This window comes from Chanodichthys erythropterus, chromosome 5, assembly GCF_024489055.1.
Source record: "Chanodichthys erythropterus isolate Z2021 chromosome 5, ASM2448905v1, whole genome shotgun sequence".
Classification (NCBI taxonomy): domain Eukaryota; kingdom Metazoa; phylum Chordata; class Actinopteri; order Cypriniformes; family Xenocyprididae; genus Chanodichthys; species Chanodichthys erythropterus.
The window spans coordinates 777,585-795,860 of NC_090225.1; the positions used below are offsets into that span (position 1 = coordinate 777,585).

Genomic DNA, 18,276 nt, shown 5'->3' on the forward strand with positions numbered 1-18,276 from the left:
CATGTAGACGCAGCTTCATCTAAATCATCTAAACCACAAACACAAACCAGCACGGGGAAAAATCATTTCATGACAGTGTTTAGTTCAGAATAAAGACCAACAACTGAGATGAAAATAACCTGAAAGAAAACAGACGTAAACCTTTTATTTGACATTGTACCAAAAATGTATTAAAATTGCTACAAATTATTAAGACAATATTAAGTATATTTCAATGACAAGGGCCCCCAGATATTATGAAAAATAATGTGAAAAATAGTAAGGCATGATTTGAAAATAAAACAGTTTGCAAAAAAAAAAAAAAAGTCATTGTACTTAAACTAAATTATTAAAACATTATCTGGACAGTGACACAAAAAATATATAACTAATTATTATTATATTTATTATTATTATTATCATTATAAATATTATTATTATTATTATTGAAAAAACAAAAACGATATATGCAGACTTGATTTTTTATTTTTTTTATTATTATAAATTATTATAACAAGTTATTAACTTAAAGACTGATTTCTAATTTCTTTTAATTATTATTTTTGTAATTAACGCGTTAAAGTATTTAATATTTTCAATGACAAGGGCCCCCAAATATTATGAAAAATAATGTGAAAAATAGTAAGGCATGATTTTAAAAAGAAAACATTGTTTGCAAAAAAACCCCCAAAACTTTAATTTGGCATCGTACTTAAACTAAAAATGTATTAAAATAATTACAAATTATTAAAACATTGTCTGGACAGTGGCAACAAATATAGAACTCATTTTATATTTATTATTATTGAAAAAACTATATATGTAGATTTGAGTTTTAATTTTTTTTAATTATTATTTTTGTGTTAAAGTATTTAATATTTTCAATAACAAGAGCCCCCAAATATTAGGAAAAATAATGTGAAAAATAGAAAGGCATGATTTAAAAATAAAACAGTTTGCAAAAAAAAAAAAACAATTGTACTTAAACTAAATTATTAAAACAATCTGGATAGTGGCACAAAAAATATATAACTAATTATTATTATATTTATTATTATTATTATTGAAAAAAGTGATATATGCAGACTTGATTTTTATTTATTTATTTATTTAATCAGACTTATTTTTTATTAGATTTTTTTATTTTATATATATATATATATATATATATATATATATATATATATTTTTTTTTTTTTACTTAAAGACTGATTTCTAATTTCTTTTACTTATTATTTTTGTAATTAACGCGTTAAAGTATTTAATATTTTCAATGACAAGGGCCCCCAAATATTATGAAAAATAATGTGAAAAATAGTAAGGCATAATTTTAAAAAGAAAATATTGTTTGCAAAAAAAAATAAATAAATAAAAATTGGCATTCTACTTAAACTAAAAATGTATTAAAATGATTACAAATTATTAAAACATTATCTGGACAGTGGCAACAAATATAGAAATAATTTTATATTTATTATTATTGAAAAAACTATATATGTAGATTTGATTTTTTGATTTTTTAAAATTATTATTTTTGTATTATTTAATATTTTCAATAACAAGGGCCTCCAAATATTATGAAAAATAATGTGAAATAGTAAAAACAAAATGCCTTTAATTTGGCATTGTACTTAAACTAAAAATGTATTAAAATTACTGCAAATTATTAAAAAATTATCTGGACAGTGACAAAAAAAAATGTATGTACACACACACACACACACACACATGCATACACACACATATTATATATATATATATAAATAATGAAAGCGAAGTGTGTGTGTAATAAGCACTTTCCTTTTACTGAAATAATCAGATGGACGTATTTGAATCCAATCTCAAAGGTTTTTACCGTGGATTGCTTGCATTATGATTTGATTGTTTCGGAGGAAGAAGCAGTTATACTTCTGCAAGTTTCTCCGAATCAGCAGTTCATCCATCCAAGGGCAGTGATGAGTCTGTGGTCAAGCAGTCCGGTTTCAGAGTTTTGGACAAGAACATGGAAAAAGGCAAATAGTTGCTCCACCCATCCTCTGAAGGTACAAACACACAGAGTTACACAACACTGACCTCATATACACACATATATACTGACATGTGCCAATCACTGCTGAATCATGACAGCTAAATATGTAGTTTAGTAAATCAGCACATCTGTTTGCTTTATATGTAAAATAAATGCAGGATTTAGAAGGATGTAAAGCTTGAAACATTTCTGACATTGCTGAAATGTGTGTTAAATCAGGAAGGGCAGTAAATGTCTCAGTGTCTGTGATTTACACACAACGCGGACGCAGAAAACATGAACAAAAACACTGCAGATACTAACCAGCCGAGACGCTCTGTCACCGCTTCACCTCCTGCCATCTTCTTCATATTAAACTGCAAACATGATTGACGGAGGACTCTTAAAGGGACAGTTCAGCATTTATTCCCTCTCATGTGCAAATGTCTTCTGTGGAACACAAAATAAGATTGTTTTTGTCCATATATTTAAAGTCAACGGGGTCCAAAACGACATAAAAAAAGTAGTATTAAAGAAAATAATAGATGTTTGAAACAACATGATGACAGAACTGACTTTTTTTCTTTTTTATTATCAAAACCTTTAATAAAAACAGAACATTTTATTAAAAATCTTTACAACATTAGGTCAACATTTTCCGAACCCAAAGCTGGACACTTTTCTGGCAGTCGATCACATGACCTGATACCATGTTTCATTATACTTCAGCTTCTCAAAGAAAACGCAACTGGAACCAAATTAGCGAATATGAGTCTCATAACGAGATCTACTGGGAATAAAATAAATAAATAAATAAAATAAAGACCGAATTGGAAAATGAACCCACAGAACAATAGCAGTTCTTGGAATAATGGGCTATTACAGACTATTAATGTGCAGAAGCACCATTTACAGGACGAAGAGCCGAGCCAAGAGCATCAAATGAGGTGTGAAGAGCTGAGAAACAGACGAGGAGGGTGAAGGAGTCACATCTTTAGCTTTGTGAGAGTGAACAGTAGTACGCTCGGTGCTTTTAATTGCATTTATCCATGACAGAAGCCAGGCGAGACACTGGAACGAGACACCATTGCGACACTGCCAGAGCCAAGACAAACATATATCACATACATGCGCCATTTTGTGAGCTAAAAAAAAACAGCGTGGCCCAAAGGGACCGTAAACATCTGAGATTTTATAATCTTCCTGCTGTCGCGCGAGCCAACTCTCCCTGAGACACAGCAGGGTTTGAGAGCCGACGCCAGGCTTTAGAGAACAACAGCAGCATTCATACAGGTTTTCACCTCACCTGAGGACAGTGGGAGGATGTATAGTTTCCAGTTCTGATTTAAAACGCAGTGACATCACTGACACGCTCCTATCCTCGAATGTAGGGACGGCCGTCCTTCAGGAAAGTCTTCAAGCTTCAGTCTCTGCACTGGAGGCATCAATATCTTTGCCAAAATGGCTTGATACTTCAAATAATTCATAATGTCACGATTTCTACTTCTTGCAACAGCAAAGAACCCCCAAAACAAGACTGGAATTTTTATTTTTTATTCTAACAGTGGCATTCGACAAGGGTGCAAAGCTTATGATCAGAAGAACATCATCTCCATGGTCAATCATGGAGGTGTTCCAGTTCTTTGCTGTTGCAGGAAATCTTGGATTTCCCATGAACTTTCCCATTAAAACGAGGGAACGAATTAGTAAAATGTGTATTAGCAAGTCATGGGAATGATTAGTTAAAGGGGTACTCACCCTCGTGTCGTTACACACCCGTAAGACCTTCGTTTATCTTCAGAACACAAATTAAGATGAAATCTGAGAGGGTTTTTTATGCTTCATTGAAAGCAACGAAATTACCACTTTCAAGGTAATTTCCTAAAACCTTCTTAAAGGCTTAGTTCACCCAAAAATGAAAATTATGTCATTAATGACTCTCCCTCATGTCGTTCCACACCCGTAAGACCTTCATTCATCTTCAGAACACAAATAAAGATATTTTAGATTTAGTCCGAGAGCTTTCTGTCCCTCCATTGAAAGTGTATGTACGGTATACTGTCCATGTCCAGAAAGGTAATAAAAACATCATCAAAGTAGTCCATGTGACATCAGAGGGTTAGTTAGAAGTGTTTGAAGCATAGAAAATACATTTTGGTCCAAAAATAACAAAAACTACGACTTTATTTAGCATTGTCTTCTCTTCCGGAATCCTTTCCATTGAAATGATTCCATTGAACTGATTCCATTGAATTGATTCCATTGAACTGATTCCATTGAACTGATTCCATTGAACTGATACCACTGAACTGATTCAATTGAACTGATTCAATTGAATTGATTCCACTGAATTGATTCCATTGAATTGATTCCATTGAATCCTTTCATCTGTCGGCGTTGGTAATGCACTTTTACATCGCCTGGTTGTTTTTGGTGATTCAGACATCCATGACATGCACACTTACGCACCATTTTAAAAAATACTGATGTCACATGGACTACTTTGATGATGTTTTTATTACCTTTCTGGACATGGACAGTATACCGTACATACATTTTCAATGGAGGGAGAGAAAGCTCTCGGACTAAATCTAAAATATCTTAATTTGTGTTCTGAAGATGAACGAAGGTCTTACGGGTGTGAGACCCATACTTTCGTAAGGTTGGTCTGAAGCACTCTTAGCTATTCCTCACCACTGTTGACAGTCAATACGAATATAATTCTGAAGCTGTAATACACCCAGTGTTCGATTAGGATTATGGCAAAGAATAAAATGCGAAGATTCACTGCTAAATTCAAATGTGCTTTAGTGCTGATCCAGAGACAGACGCGCGCTCCGCGCTTGTCATGTGTCACAACTATTCGGTGTTTTTAACCACATCAGGTTTATTTTATACACATTTGAATGAAGTAGGCTACTGCATAAAAAAGACATTTATAGTTTGTTAAAATCAAATTCCATAAGCTGATGTCTACGGAAACTGCAACAATAACCCTTTCAGTTATATAATTTGACAAAGTGTTTTATTCATATCAGAAACACATTGTTTATGAAACAATAAAGTTTACTTGATTCTTCTCCCAGTTCACCGGCCACATACTTTATGTATTTTAGGAAGATTTCATAAATCCGACAGCTCTGATATAGTTAAAGGTGCCCTAGAATTAAAAATTGACTTTATCTTGGCATAGTTGAATAACAAGAGTTCAGTACATGGAAATGACATACAGTGAGTATCAAACTCCATTGTTTCCTCCTTCTTATATAAATCTCATTTAAAAGACCTCAGAAGAACAGGCGAATCTCAACATAACACTGACTGTTACGTAACAGTCGGGATCATTAATATGTACGCCCCCAATATTTGCATATGCCAGCTCATGTTCAAGGCATTACACAAGGGCAGCCAGTATTAACGTCTGGATCTGTGCACAGCTGAATCATCAGACTAGGTAAGCAAGCAAGAACAACAGTGAAAAATGGCAGATGGAGCAATAATAACTGACATGATCCATGATAACATGATATTTTTAGTGATATTTGTAAATTGTCTTTCTAAATGTTTTGTTAGCATGTTGCTAATGTACTGTTAAATGTGGTTAAAGTTACCATCGTTTCTTACTGTATTCACGGAGACAAGAGCCGTCGCTATTTTAATTATTAAACACTTGCAGTCTGTATAATTCATAAACACAACTTCATTCTTTATAAATCTCTCCAACAGTGTGTAATGTTAGCTTTAGCCACGGAGCACTATCAAACTCATTCAGAATCAAATATAAACAATATAACAGTATACAATACTCACATAATCCGACACATGCATGACGAACACTTTGTAAAGATCCATTTTGATGGTTATATTAGCTGTGTGAACTTTGTTTATGCTGTTTAAGGCAAGCGCGAGCTCCGTGGGCGGGGAGCGTGAGGATTTAAAGGGGCCACAGCCTGAATCGGTGCATATTTAATGATGCCCCAAAATAGGCAGTTAAAAAAATGAATTAAAAAAAATCTATGGGGTATTTTGAGCTGAAACTTCACAGACACATTCAGGGGAACACATTTGTTTTTTTCCTTAAAACGAGCAAAATAATCTGCCAGTGGGGTAAGTAAAATAATCTTAATCCAAACTGAAAACAAGATTATATATCTTATTTTTGGTTTGATATAAGATTACTTTACTTACCCAACTGGCCGATTATTTTGCTCATTTTAAGGAAAAACTGACTTTTTTTTTCTGAAAACAAGAAAATAATTTTTACTTGTCAAGAAAATGCTTCTTGATTTAAGAACTTTAAGATATTTTGACTAGAAACAAGACAAAAATTCTAAGTAAGAACAGCATTTTTTGCAGTGAAGGAATTAAAACTTTGTTCTAAAATAACAGTTGCAACTCTTCCAGGTTCTACATCAGAACGGCGGCTCAGTATTGGCCGGCTCTCGTCACGTGATCAGCGCGACGCATGCATGTGATGCTGACGCAGGAGCCGTCCAATAATGAGTCGGCGTTCTGATGTAGAACCTGGAAGCGCTTCAACGTCAACAGCGTAGGAGAATGACGGGAGAGAGACAAATTTGTTGAATAAAGTCCTTATTTTTGTATTTCATTACCGTGAGCGCCCCCTTCTGGATTGGAGTGTGGATTGCATGTGACTGACTGTATTCATCATCTGACTGTATGAACCGTGACATCCATACCATACGATTCGGGAGGAATAAATTAAATATTAACAGTGATTGTAAATTAATTGCACAAATTATCTAACTGCATTCTTCTAATATTGTAATTTTTACATGCATTCTCTGTAAAGCTGCTTTGAAACGATATGTACTGTATTGCGAAAAGTGCTATACAAATAAATGTGAATTGAATTGAATACATGTGCATTACACTGCACATGTATCTGGTGTTTATAAAAGACAGAGACCTTTTAAATTTTAGGATGGGGGTCCCTCAGGGATCATATTTGTGTGTCTGTGGCATCTAAAAGATAAAAAAAAAAAACCTGTTCTAGCTGGCAGACCCCCAAAATTAAACTATGAACTTGTAAATGAGCGTAATATGGGCAGCCGGGCACTGATATAACACGGCCCTCAGCGGACTCACATGAGCATCACGGTTCAAAGCAGATGAATTTTCCTGACAGAGCCAAAGGGAAGGCGGGGGTCCCACAGACCCCAGGCATAATCCCTCAGAGAAAAGCCCTGCATTTAGGCCCTGGTACACTTAATCCAGGGCCCCTGTTCACAATACCCTTCAGATCTTCCTCCGGCCGCTGCGCTTCCGCTCGGGGCCCGTCCGGGTGCCATGAAAAACACAAAGAGAAAGAAAGGTTCGGAAACTACGACACATGGATGGTTTCAACAAATCAAACTTGAGCAGTGATTCACATCAAGCTTCCATGCGATCATCACTGTTGAGTGAGCGATATAAACACGCAGCGCTCGGTATATCTGATAGAGTTTCACCGCACATCCGGCTGCCAAACTAAACAACATGCATCCAAAAGAACATGTCAAAAATAAAACCACAGAATTAGAAGGTTAACCCCTCATGCCAGGATACAGCCCTCATCCCAGTCCAGAGAAGAAACACTCGCTCCTCCTCGTGTCCGCGCCAGCACAAACATGTATAAAGAGCACGTACGTATGAAAACACACACACTGGTGGGCATTGTGAGTGTTTAGATGGAGCCCCCGCGTCGAGACGGAAAAACAAGCTTCTCTGAACAGACAGATAAAGGAGAGATAATGTTTGCTGGAGACGTGCCTGTTAGCCACGTTTATTCTGCTGCGATATTTAAAATTCAGTCCAGATCTGAGATTTGATTAGATTGGAGGAAAAAAATAAATGGTACCACAGTGACAGATGGTGATACTATGGTACTCTCCAAATCTGCATTTATTTGATCAAAAATACAGTAAAATTGTGAAATATTTTTCTGTTTTCTATGTGAATGTATTTCTGTGATCAAAGCTGAATTTTCAGCATCATTACTCTAGTCTTCAGTGTCACATGATCCTTCAGAAATCATTCTGATATGATGATTTGCTGCTCAAGAAACATTTATGATGCTCCATATTTTTGTGTAAATCGTGATACTTTGATGAAAAGAACAGCATTTCTTTGAATTAATATTTACTGTCATCTTTGATCAATTTAATGCATTCTCGTTAAATAAAATTCATTTCTTTAAAGGGGTCATGAACTGCGTTGTTTTATTGTTTTATAATGTTTCCTGTGGTGCACTTATAATGTTTTACCATAAATTGCCATCATTTAGAAATAAAAGGCATTTTTCCTACCCTGATTTTTTTCTCTCCGATTTGAACGCTCTGTTTTAAGGGGCGTGTCTGCTGTGAGACATGGTAAACGCCCACTGCTGTGATTGGCTGACATATTTGCATATGAAATAGCTCAGTATTACTCTATACCGTTTTTACTATTACAGCTCTCAAGGATAACTAATCATGAAAAGTGTTGCATTATATCATTATATTGAGATTGTGGCATGAAAGGTTGCAGTGATGAACATGTAGTCGATCACAGACATGTTGTTGAGCTCATGAAAGCAGCGATCTCGTCAATTTCTGCACACTGACGAATGCTTTCATCATAACTAACAGTGCAAATGCCATGTAAATAAGAGATTTGTTGAATAAAACGTGAGTTTTGGTGCGAGTCCAGAACTCAGTCACTGATAAACTCGCTCTGTTTGATTGACAGCTCCAGAGATTGTTAAGGGAGTGTTCTTTGATCGTTTTCTATATATAATTTAATCACTGTTTAAATAGCAGATTATTTTCATCCTACTAAGAGAAACAAGGTGAAGTTGAGCGTTTAGTCACTGGTTTGATTTACTGACACACAGACAAAGATCATCTGACTGTACATGAATCATTAATATCAGATCAGGCATTAGAATGAACACAGTTACTGACATGTTGTTGCATTACTGTCGAGTTAATATGGTAAAAGTCCGAAATACGATTGATTTACCAAAGAATCCACAGTGAAATGAACCGAATACAAATAAATAAAACTGAGACATTCACATTGGTGAAAATAAATAATCATATTCCTGCATTAGGATCCTTTGAAAGGTAATGTTATTTTAGTCCTGTATCGCTCTTCTCATCTCACTAACACACCAGTGGGCGGGGCTAATGTTGCAATGATGAAGTAGGCGTTGATTTCTTCTGTGGGGGCGGAGTTTCACCTATCTATAGACACATTTCAGGATCAGTCATTCGTTGGTGTCAATAAAAGCTTTTATTGGACTAACAAGGAAGTTTTCAGTTTTGAATCTTACAGGATGATCTCAAGGAAAAGTTGATTTCTCAATTCATGACCCATTTAAAAAAAAAAAAAATTAATAAAAAATAAAAAGGACCCCAAACATTTAAACAGTAGTTCATTATATATAACGCTACACATTCATATGCCCTATATTTGAATAGAAATGCAAAAAAATATCATGGTATTAGCATCATAATACAGTCCTATAAACTGTGCAAAGTTCCTTAAACTGTTGTCATGCTTAACTTGATACAAAACCTATAATGCCACTTATTAAAATAAAATCAAGACCGTTCAAATAACAGAAAGCTAACCTCACCATGCTCAAGTCATCGAAATAATCTGATTGATTGTAGCCAGCGGCAGTAGATCGAGTGGGATGACGGCAGAATCATTACCAGAGGTTACATTACATCCTCTCATCTCATTCCATGTTTACCGTTTTTCTTTTCTCCGCTTCCCTTCGGTTCATGTGGCCTATCCATGCGGAAACCCAGTGGTTAATTCCATGAAACATGAAGAGAGTCTAAGAGCAGAGAAGAATCTTCAGCAGCGCCACAAAGAAACCAGTGTTTCTGTCCTGTGGTCGCCGCTCCATACTCAATCCAAGAGCATCTCTTCTTCAGATCAAACTGTGGAGTAGAGGGGATTTACCAAAGTGTGTGTGTTTGAACATGCTTTAAACAATATCAGAGAGTTTACCTCTCTGGTCAAACGGATTGTGCGGAATGCACAGTGGATCTTGGATGTTTCCCGAAACCTGAAAAATGATACCTTTGCAAGCAGAATACAGAGGAATGAAGGCATCAAGACACGTCTCAATCCAACATCAGCATGAGATCCTTTCTACTCGTATGAGTGCATGTGGTTCGTTTTAGATGGCAGTGTAGATAATATCCTTCACCGTCTGCGATATCCCACAGAAAAACACTTCTAGGAGCAAATGAAATAAGTGCATTTTAGCCACTTAAGCATTTTAACATAAGAGAAAGTATATAACCATCAAAAATACACACTCTTCAGCTGTATTAATGGGGTGCTTGATTATGATTTGACTTTTTTAACTTTAGTTAGTGTTGCTGTTTGATCATAAACAACATCTGCAAAGTCAAAGTTCAATGCAAAGAGAGATATTTGCTTTTACAGAAATCGCTGTTTAATATGTGCTTTATAAGTACTAATCAATATCGTAGTAATATACATAGTTAACAGTGAGAATTGGACTGTAAACTAAAGTGTCACCGATAAGTTTTCTTCGGATGTGTTTGGACCGTGCTGTCTTTGGGTGTGTCGTCTACACGCCTCGTCTTTGTAACTGTTTTATCTTTGTCTCTTAGTCTGTTGGCGCTCTGGAGTGTCTCTGCGCTGTGTATGCTGGACTCTGCCAGCGGAGCTCTGGAGCCAGGACTGTAAAAACACCAGCCATCGCTTTACCAATATAGAAAATTTGGCAATGATACGTCTAAGAGGGCTGTGAGCCACTAGCTCTTTGAGATGACACACAAATGTATTATTTAGTCCATCTTTAGCATCCTTATTAAACCCTATCACCCTTCACAGTCGCGTCATCTGATTAACTGGCCACCATTTAATGTTTCCATTTTTGTGTGTGTCCCTTTAAATGCAAATGAGCTGCTGCTCCCCGCCCCCTTTCCAGAAGAGGGCGGAGCTTTAACAGCTCAACAACAACAAAGCTGGAGAATCTCACGCAGACAAAATGAGGAAAGTGTTCAGCCTTACATTGTTCAAACCGACACTGATGGAGAGACTCAGGAAGAAGTTACAACTTTTAGACGTTTCTGAATGGTTAGTGGATAAATTGATGTAGTTTCTGTGGAGTTGATTCAACTCATCCACTAGCATGTGCCGTCATGTTCATCTTTTGTGTTGAATTGACCCTCGTTTGGTGTAAAATGACGGCATGACAACAACACTCTACTACAACAACTCTTCCTCTTCTCGAAAGCAGCCCAACATGGCCCCGCCAGTGGCGGAGCCAGGATTTTTTCATAGGGGTGGCCAGGCAGGGGCCAGCAACCAGTCTGGGGTGGCACAGAAATCTCACAGAAAACAACTAATACAGTTCATTTGTATTTAATTAATTGAGATGAGTGAATGTGACCTTTTTATTTATTTATTTATTTTTGCGTTCCTCACTTGCAGGCATATTAGTAAAGTGGCTCACACTATAGCTAAATTTCAACTTGTTCAGTCAGCTTGTTCTAGTTCTCAAAACCCCCAATAACTTTTTCTCCATTGTTGCATATCGAGACATGCAGATAACTACATACTGTAGTTCAAAGATTACTTTCAAAAATTAACCAAAAAAGTAAACACTAAATTTAAACTTTCTATATAGTCAAAATAAATAATTGCAACAGTTCTATCATACCTAAATTAATCTCATACAAAGAAAAAAAAGTGTTCTTTTGAATTCCCATTTGCTGATGCAGAAGTCAACAGCACATAAATGCCAGAATGTAAAATTAATTATTTTAAGCATTTAAATGTTATAACTTTTGTTTGTATTTTATAAATTATTGCAAAATTAGCATCTTCTAATACAAATGCACAGTTCTTACATTTATTTATGCATTAAAAAAAATTACATATCAGTTTGTGCCTTAGGCCTATATTGTGATCTGACATAGCAGAATATTTTAGTCCAGAGACATGTGACGCATAAATCTAAAATAGGCCTACATACATGCATGCACAGTTTTGATGCAGCTTTAATCGCTTTTTTGTCATTTCATAACTTAACAGACGACAGAACTACGACTTTGCATGCTCGTAATTTCTTTTACGCTTTATTTATTGTGAGTAGGCTAATATACAGCGCGCCGTATTTGCGCGTAATTGAAAACTGCGCGTCTTGCAACCCACCAGTTGAGAAACATTTACGTAAGCTATATATATTGTTCGCCGTTCACTGCTGTTCTGCTGAAGCTCATTCGGCACCTGTATCATTTCCGCGCGCGTTTGACTTGAGCCTGGCGCTGAGGCGAAGTTGGAGTGCGCGTCTGAAAAGTCTCACGTTTTTTTGTGGTCTTAAAGAGACGGTTCTGCGTTTAAATAAACGCAATTCTTGTCAACAAAAAAATTGATTCTGAAACAGCGGTTGTGAGCGGGGTGGCCAAAGGGGTGGCTCCGCCCCTGGGCCCCACCCCCTTTGTTGTGTGTTCTCGGGGGCGGGTTTATGTAAATTTGGGGTTTGTGATGTCACTAACCCAGGAAGAAGCTCGTTGTAGTCCTTATTCTGCATTCCTTAATCCTACCAATACCTAAACTTAACAACTAATTACTAACTATTAATAAGCAGTAATTATGAGTTTATTGAGGCAAAAGTCAGTTAATAGTTAAAAGTGAGAATTAATGGCAACGAATCTTTTAAAGACACTTTGTTGGTGAAAATGAACTAAATATTGATCTGTAGGACTGTTCAGATGTGTAGGGTACAAGTTTTTTTAATAAGAAATTCATACACTCTAAAAAATGCTGGGTTAAAAACAACCCAAGTTGGGTTGAAAAGGGACAAATCCAGCAATTGGGTTGTTTTAACCCAGCGGTTGGGTTAAAAGTTTGATCAACCTGCTGGGTAGTTTTATTTAACTCAACTATTGTTTAAAAATGACTGTATTGCTTAATTAAAATGAACCCAAAGTATGTTGGAAATGAACATTTATTAATGTTCAGTGAATAATTATTAAACAATAAACATTTATTAAATTGCTTATTAATAAATTTATATGAATAAACTATTAAATTTATATTAATAAAATATTAAAGCTTATTAATAAACATTCACCTTTTCTCTATTATTGTTGCTCTAATTGCATCTGGTTTTTAATTTCCCAACTATTTTGGGTTCATTTTAAGCTAGTCATATAGCAATTTTTAAACAATAGTTGGTTTAAATAAAACTACCCAGCAGGTTGGGCAAACATTTAACCCAACCGCTGGGTTTGTCCATTTTCAACCAACCTTGGGTTGTTTTTAACCCAGCATTTTTTAGAGTGTACTTTTATTCAGCAAGGATACATTAAATTGATCAAAAGTCACAATAAAGACCTTTACAATGTTGCAAAAAAATTAAAATAAATTATGTTCTTTTGAACTTTATATTCATATATTCATTCGAATCCTGAAAATAAATAAATAAATAAATAAATAACATGGTTTCCAAAAAATTAGTTTTGTGAGCATCAAATCATCATATCAGAATGATTTCTGAAGGATCATGTGACACTGAAGACTGGAGTAATGATGCTGAAAATATTTTTTCTAGTGAGCAAGAGACTTCTTTTAAAAATTTTAAGAAAAAAAAAAAAAAAATCTGTGAAATTATTAATACTTTTTATGACAGAAATTCACAACACGGTCATGTAAAGACACCGCTGGGCAATTCGTTTTTTTCTTCCCCACACCACCCTATTATGGCAGCTTCAACCGCTAAACCCGCCTTTAAACTGCATCTAAAAACAAAATGAACTGTGATTGGTCACTTTCCATGTCAGTCAAACTGTCCATTCCTGTCTAAATGGGCCGTTCATGGACAGAAAAGGCTGAGATAATCTCAACCTTTGACTGTCGACTCAGAGTTGTGGCGATCCAAAGACGTGAAAGCATCAGATGTCAGGTGACTCCCGCCGAAGTCTCGCGGTTCATTCCGCATGTTTCCTGGATCTACAGCTGGCTCTCGCTCTTGGTTCATCACCAAGGCCACCCACCCCTTCTCAACAGAGCCAGTTCTGCCGACAAAACACAGCGTCCCGGCTAGACGCGAGTGAGTCAGCGTTCACACGCTAGTCTTCAGATCTGACCGAAGCGCAGGAACGAGGACTGGAGTTCGGCCCAGAGGGTGTCACATACAGCTGGAGAAGAGGCATTAAATCCAGACCAGACCAGCACATTATATATATTTTTTATTTTACTTGAAACATAACAATAATATTAAAATAAAAGCACTCGAGTTATTACTTCAACTGAAAGAAAGTGAGAAAAGAAAAATCTGTTCCACAGGAAAATGATTGATTTAACCAATGAGAAGTCGTCTGCTGCGTCACAGCACCTGCTTCAGATGGTGTTAGTCACTTAAGAAGATATATAAATACCAGGAATATTAAACAGTTTGGGAAAGCAGCGATTATGTCACAAAATGTTTTAGGCTAACCACAGTCATCCAGACATGACACATATTCAGAATTAGGCGCACATCATTTCTTGATATATGGCTAGGTAAGATGTGACTGCTGAGCTGTTATATCTTGCGAGACAATAGATGTGCCTGATCATTGCGTGATGCATGTGTGCAAGTGGGATTACAAAGCGCTGCTGGCCAGATAATATAAAAGTAGAGTTCAAAGAGATTACGAAAGTCAGGGAGAGTGAAGCAATACAAAAAATGAAAGCAAACTGTACACACATATGGGGAAAATACTTGAAGAAAAGCAGACAAATAAACAATCAGGGAGACAATAAACAGACAAGCGCACAAACACTTACAGACAGACAGACAGAGAGACAGACAGATGCTTGTACGGTATAAGCGGCTCTAAGCTCTGTAGAGCAGAATTCTCTCGGCACACGTCTGGCCCACCAGACTAGCGTACTGCTCCACTTCCTTCTCGTCGTTCAAACCCTTCCGCTTACGGGCGTAGGCCGCATAGGGCATCACTGTCCTCCTGTGGAGCACCAACGCCCTGCCCAGATCCTTCAGCGCAAGAGCATCACCTGAAACACACAGAAAGAGGAGAAAAGTTAGATGAACCCTGAGAAACAAGATCTGCAGGATCACTAGTAACCAGTGTTGGGATAACACATTACAAATAAAAGTAATCTGATTACTTTTTTCAAGTAACTAGTAAAGTAACGCAACATCATTGTTGTTATATCCCGAGATATAACAACTTATCGAAACCATCGGCCATTTACTAAAAAAATAAATAAAATGATATATTTCTAACCACAAATGCTCGTCTTGCACTGCTCTGTGATGCTCCACGCATGACGTAATCATGTTGGAAAGGTCACGCGTGACGTAGGTGGAAGGCAAAAATCTCATTTTCTCCACCAACTTCAAAATCATCCGACATCGTTGTTTTACTTTTTTTTGTAAAGGACGTCTGACTTAGTCTTTGACGATCGCTTTGTACCTACGTCACACGTGACCTTTCCAACATGATTACGTCATGCGTGGAGCATCACAGAGCAGTGCAAGATGAGCATTTGTGGTTAAAATGTATATAATGTTTATTTTTTTTAGAAAATGTCCGATGGTTTCTCTAGATAAGACTCTTATTCCTCGTCTGGGATCATGTAGAGCTCTTTGAAGCTGCACTGAAACTGACATTTGGACCTTCAACCCGTTGAACCCCAGTGAAGTCCACTATATGGAGAAAAATCCTGCAATGTTTTCCTCAAAAACCTTCTGAAGAAAGAAAGATGAACATCTTGTTTTGTTTTTGTGCACAAAAAGTATTCTCGTCTCTTCATAACATTAGGGTTTAGCCACTGCAGTCACATGACTGTTTTAATGATGTCTTTAGTACCTTTCTGGACCTTGAAAGTGGTCACTGCGATGCAGTCTACCGGAGGCCAGAAAGCTCTCGGATTTCATCAAAAATATCTTAATTTGTGTTCTGAAGATGAATGAAGGTCTTACGGGTGTGGAACGACATGAGTAATTAATGACAGAATTTTCATTTTTTGGGTGAACTAACCCTTTAAGTCACTGGGTGGAGGGATAAAGATCAGTGCCCGTGGTCTTAACTCACCCTCAAAGGTTCAAATGAGGGTCAGGTGCAGATTCCAACTAACAATTACCCAGGTATGATGATGAAAAAGGACCTCGCCACCCTTAGGCAACAACACCAGGTCAGTCAGGGTCACTACAGCTTGACCTGTGAATGGTTCCAAAAGCAGCGGCTCGGAGCGGAGCAGCCAGAGACGTGTAACAATGACTCCTTCATTGATGGAACAGCTTGGTCGGTTCTCATTTGTTTATAGGACTTCACTCCACTCCGGCAAGCCAACATTCACATACACATTGCGTATTCAGTCAAGAAGCCAACACCTTCCCCCATGAGCTGTTAAAACAAGAATTGCTGCAAAAAAAAAGAATGCAGTCATTTGTAGAAGCCTGAAAATGGCCCTCCAAGGCAGCGGGAGGTTAAAAGGGGGGAGAATAAACTTTCTAGGCCAGGTTGACTAACTCAAATGAAGTATTACAACGTCAGCTCAAATAAACACACACAGAAGCACAAACAGGCCTTTGTCAAGTCAAATGTTGAATGTTTCGGAATTCAAAGAAACTTAGAATTTTGAAATTTAAAGTCATAAACAGCCATTTTGAACTGAAAAAGCAACATTTCAATGTTGCGATCATAGATATGTACAAAGACTTTAGATATACAAAGATGGTGCAGTCGTATTACTTATGAACAGTACTCGAAAACCATACTTGAGTAGAAGTATACATATCTTATCAGAAAATGACTTAAAGTCACTGTTTAGAATATTACTTGAGTAAAAGATTTAAAGTATGTGATTTTTTTGTACTTTAGTATGAAAAGTATTTTTTTGATATTAAACGCACTTAAGTATTGAAAGTAAATATAAAATACAAAAGGAGCAAAAAAAATATTAAAAATTGTTCTATACACAGTTTGAGCAGCAGGATTGTGTTCAGCTTTAACTCTTTCTTACATTTTGTTTTCTTTGAATTAAAAAAATGGCAAAATTTGTATTGTAATTTTTAAATATAAAAATACTAATTATACATTGATCATTCAGGTTAATTCATAGTGCATTATAACTAATGTAAGAGACAACTTTAAAATGTTAAAATGTAAATCTTGAAATTAAAAATGAACAATACTTTTATTAACCTTATTTAATGTTACAAATGGACTCTTATTGTAAAGTGTTATCATATAAATCCAAACAGTCATGTTTAAAAACTGCTATCTATACACACAAAGGCATAGCATGTGTCTATAATATGTGTATTTTCACACATTATTTGCCTCTATTTTAGAAAACTTGATGATTATCTAATGAAATTAAGTGTTACAGTGCTGATAAAAAAAAGAACCGAAATCAAATACATTTCTGATTTATGTTTCGGTCTCTGCATGATGAGAATACAGTTTAAATATGCAACTTCGCTGGATAATGAATGCATAACCGCGAACAAATGCATATAAACTAATGCAAATGAATGGTAACAATCGTGACACCAAACAGTTGGTGATTTTGTCACATTGTTTTAACCGCTTGAGGTACTGATGTTCGCATCCTCCCAGCCTCGACTGCAAACATACTGCTGTTCTCCACTAATGCAGCATCTACTCAAACTAATTACTTTATAATGATATGAAAACATGTACACTGTATTTAAATCTGTTTTTGAAGTGTCCCACTCTGTGCAGCCTCACGTCACGTGTCAAAACAAACTCTATGAGGCACCAGTGATAATTTTATGTCGCCTCTAGAGGTCGCTCTCTGACGGCGCACTCTTCTCAGCCGCTCCAGCAACGGACGCGACCTGGAAAATGAAATCAACCGCGGTTGTGCGGCACTCACTTGCAGTCCATGTTCTTCCGACTTTATTTTGCATTAAGTAACGAAAATCTTCAGGGAAATGCATCGGAGTAAAAGTGTACATTTTATTTAGGAACTATAGTGGAGTAAAAGTAAAAGTTGACAGAAATATAAAAAAAACTCAAGTAAAGTACAGATTCTCCCAAAAAATACTCAAGTACTATAGCGAAGTGTTATTACTTCATTACATCACACCACTGCTTATGAATGAGAGAAAGTGCAACATGCAATATGGCGTAAAAAGCCCCGCCTTCTAAATAAAAGAACCAATCGCTGATTGGCAAAGTCATTGCGTAACTGCCGTTAAAAGTTCCGGTAGTCCAAAAAAAAAAAGTTATGTGAGCATAAGAAACTAAATTTCTGAAACAGTTGCTGTCAGACTT

The 18,276-nt window shown here is 36.3% G+C and overlaps 1 protein-coding gene and 1 long non-coding RNA gene across 6 annotated transcripts in view; both read right to left on the bottom strand.

Moving 5' to 3' along the window:
• Positions 1 to 1,643: 1,643 nt before the first annotated feature.
• On the bottom strand, positions 1,644 to 8,790 carry LOC137019910 (uncharacterized). The gene is made up of 3 exons (XR_010895131.1): positions 7,097 to 8,790; positions 2,312 to 2,437; positions 1,644 to 2,015 (listed from the first exon to the last, which is right to left on the bottom strand). It is a non-coding gene; the product is annotated as an uncharacterized lncRNA (long non-coding RNA).
• A 5,408-nt stretch (positions 8,791 to 14,198) lies between these two features.
• LOC137020286 (arginyl-tRNA--protein transferase 1) overlaps positions 14,199 to 18,276 on the bottom strand; it is a 121,549-nt gene continuing 117,471 nt past the window's right edge. For 2 of the 5 annotated variants that reach the window (XM_067385580.1, XM_067385577.1), the window contains one exon: positions 14,199 to 15,022. In XM_067385580.1, coding sequence (XP_067241681.1) covers positions 14,844 to 15,022 — 179 coding nt within the window. In that variant the 3' untranslated portion in view covers positions 14,199 to 14,843. The remainder of the gene's footprint in view (positions 15,023 to 18,276) is intronic. The other 3 variants (XM_067385578.1, XM_067385579.1, XM_067385576.1) reach the window with 2 other exon arrangements.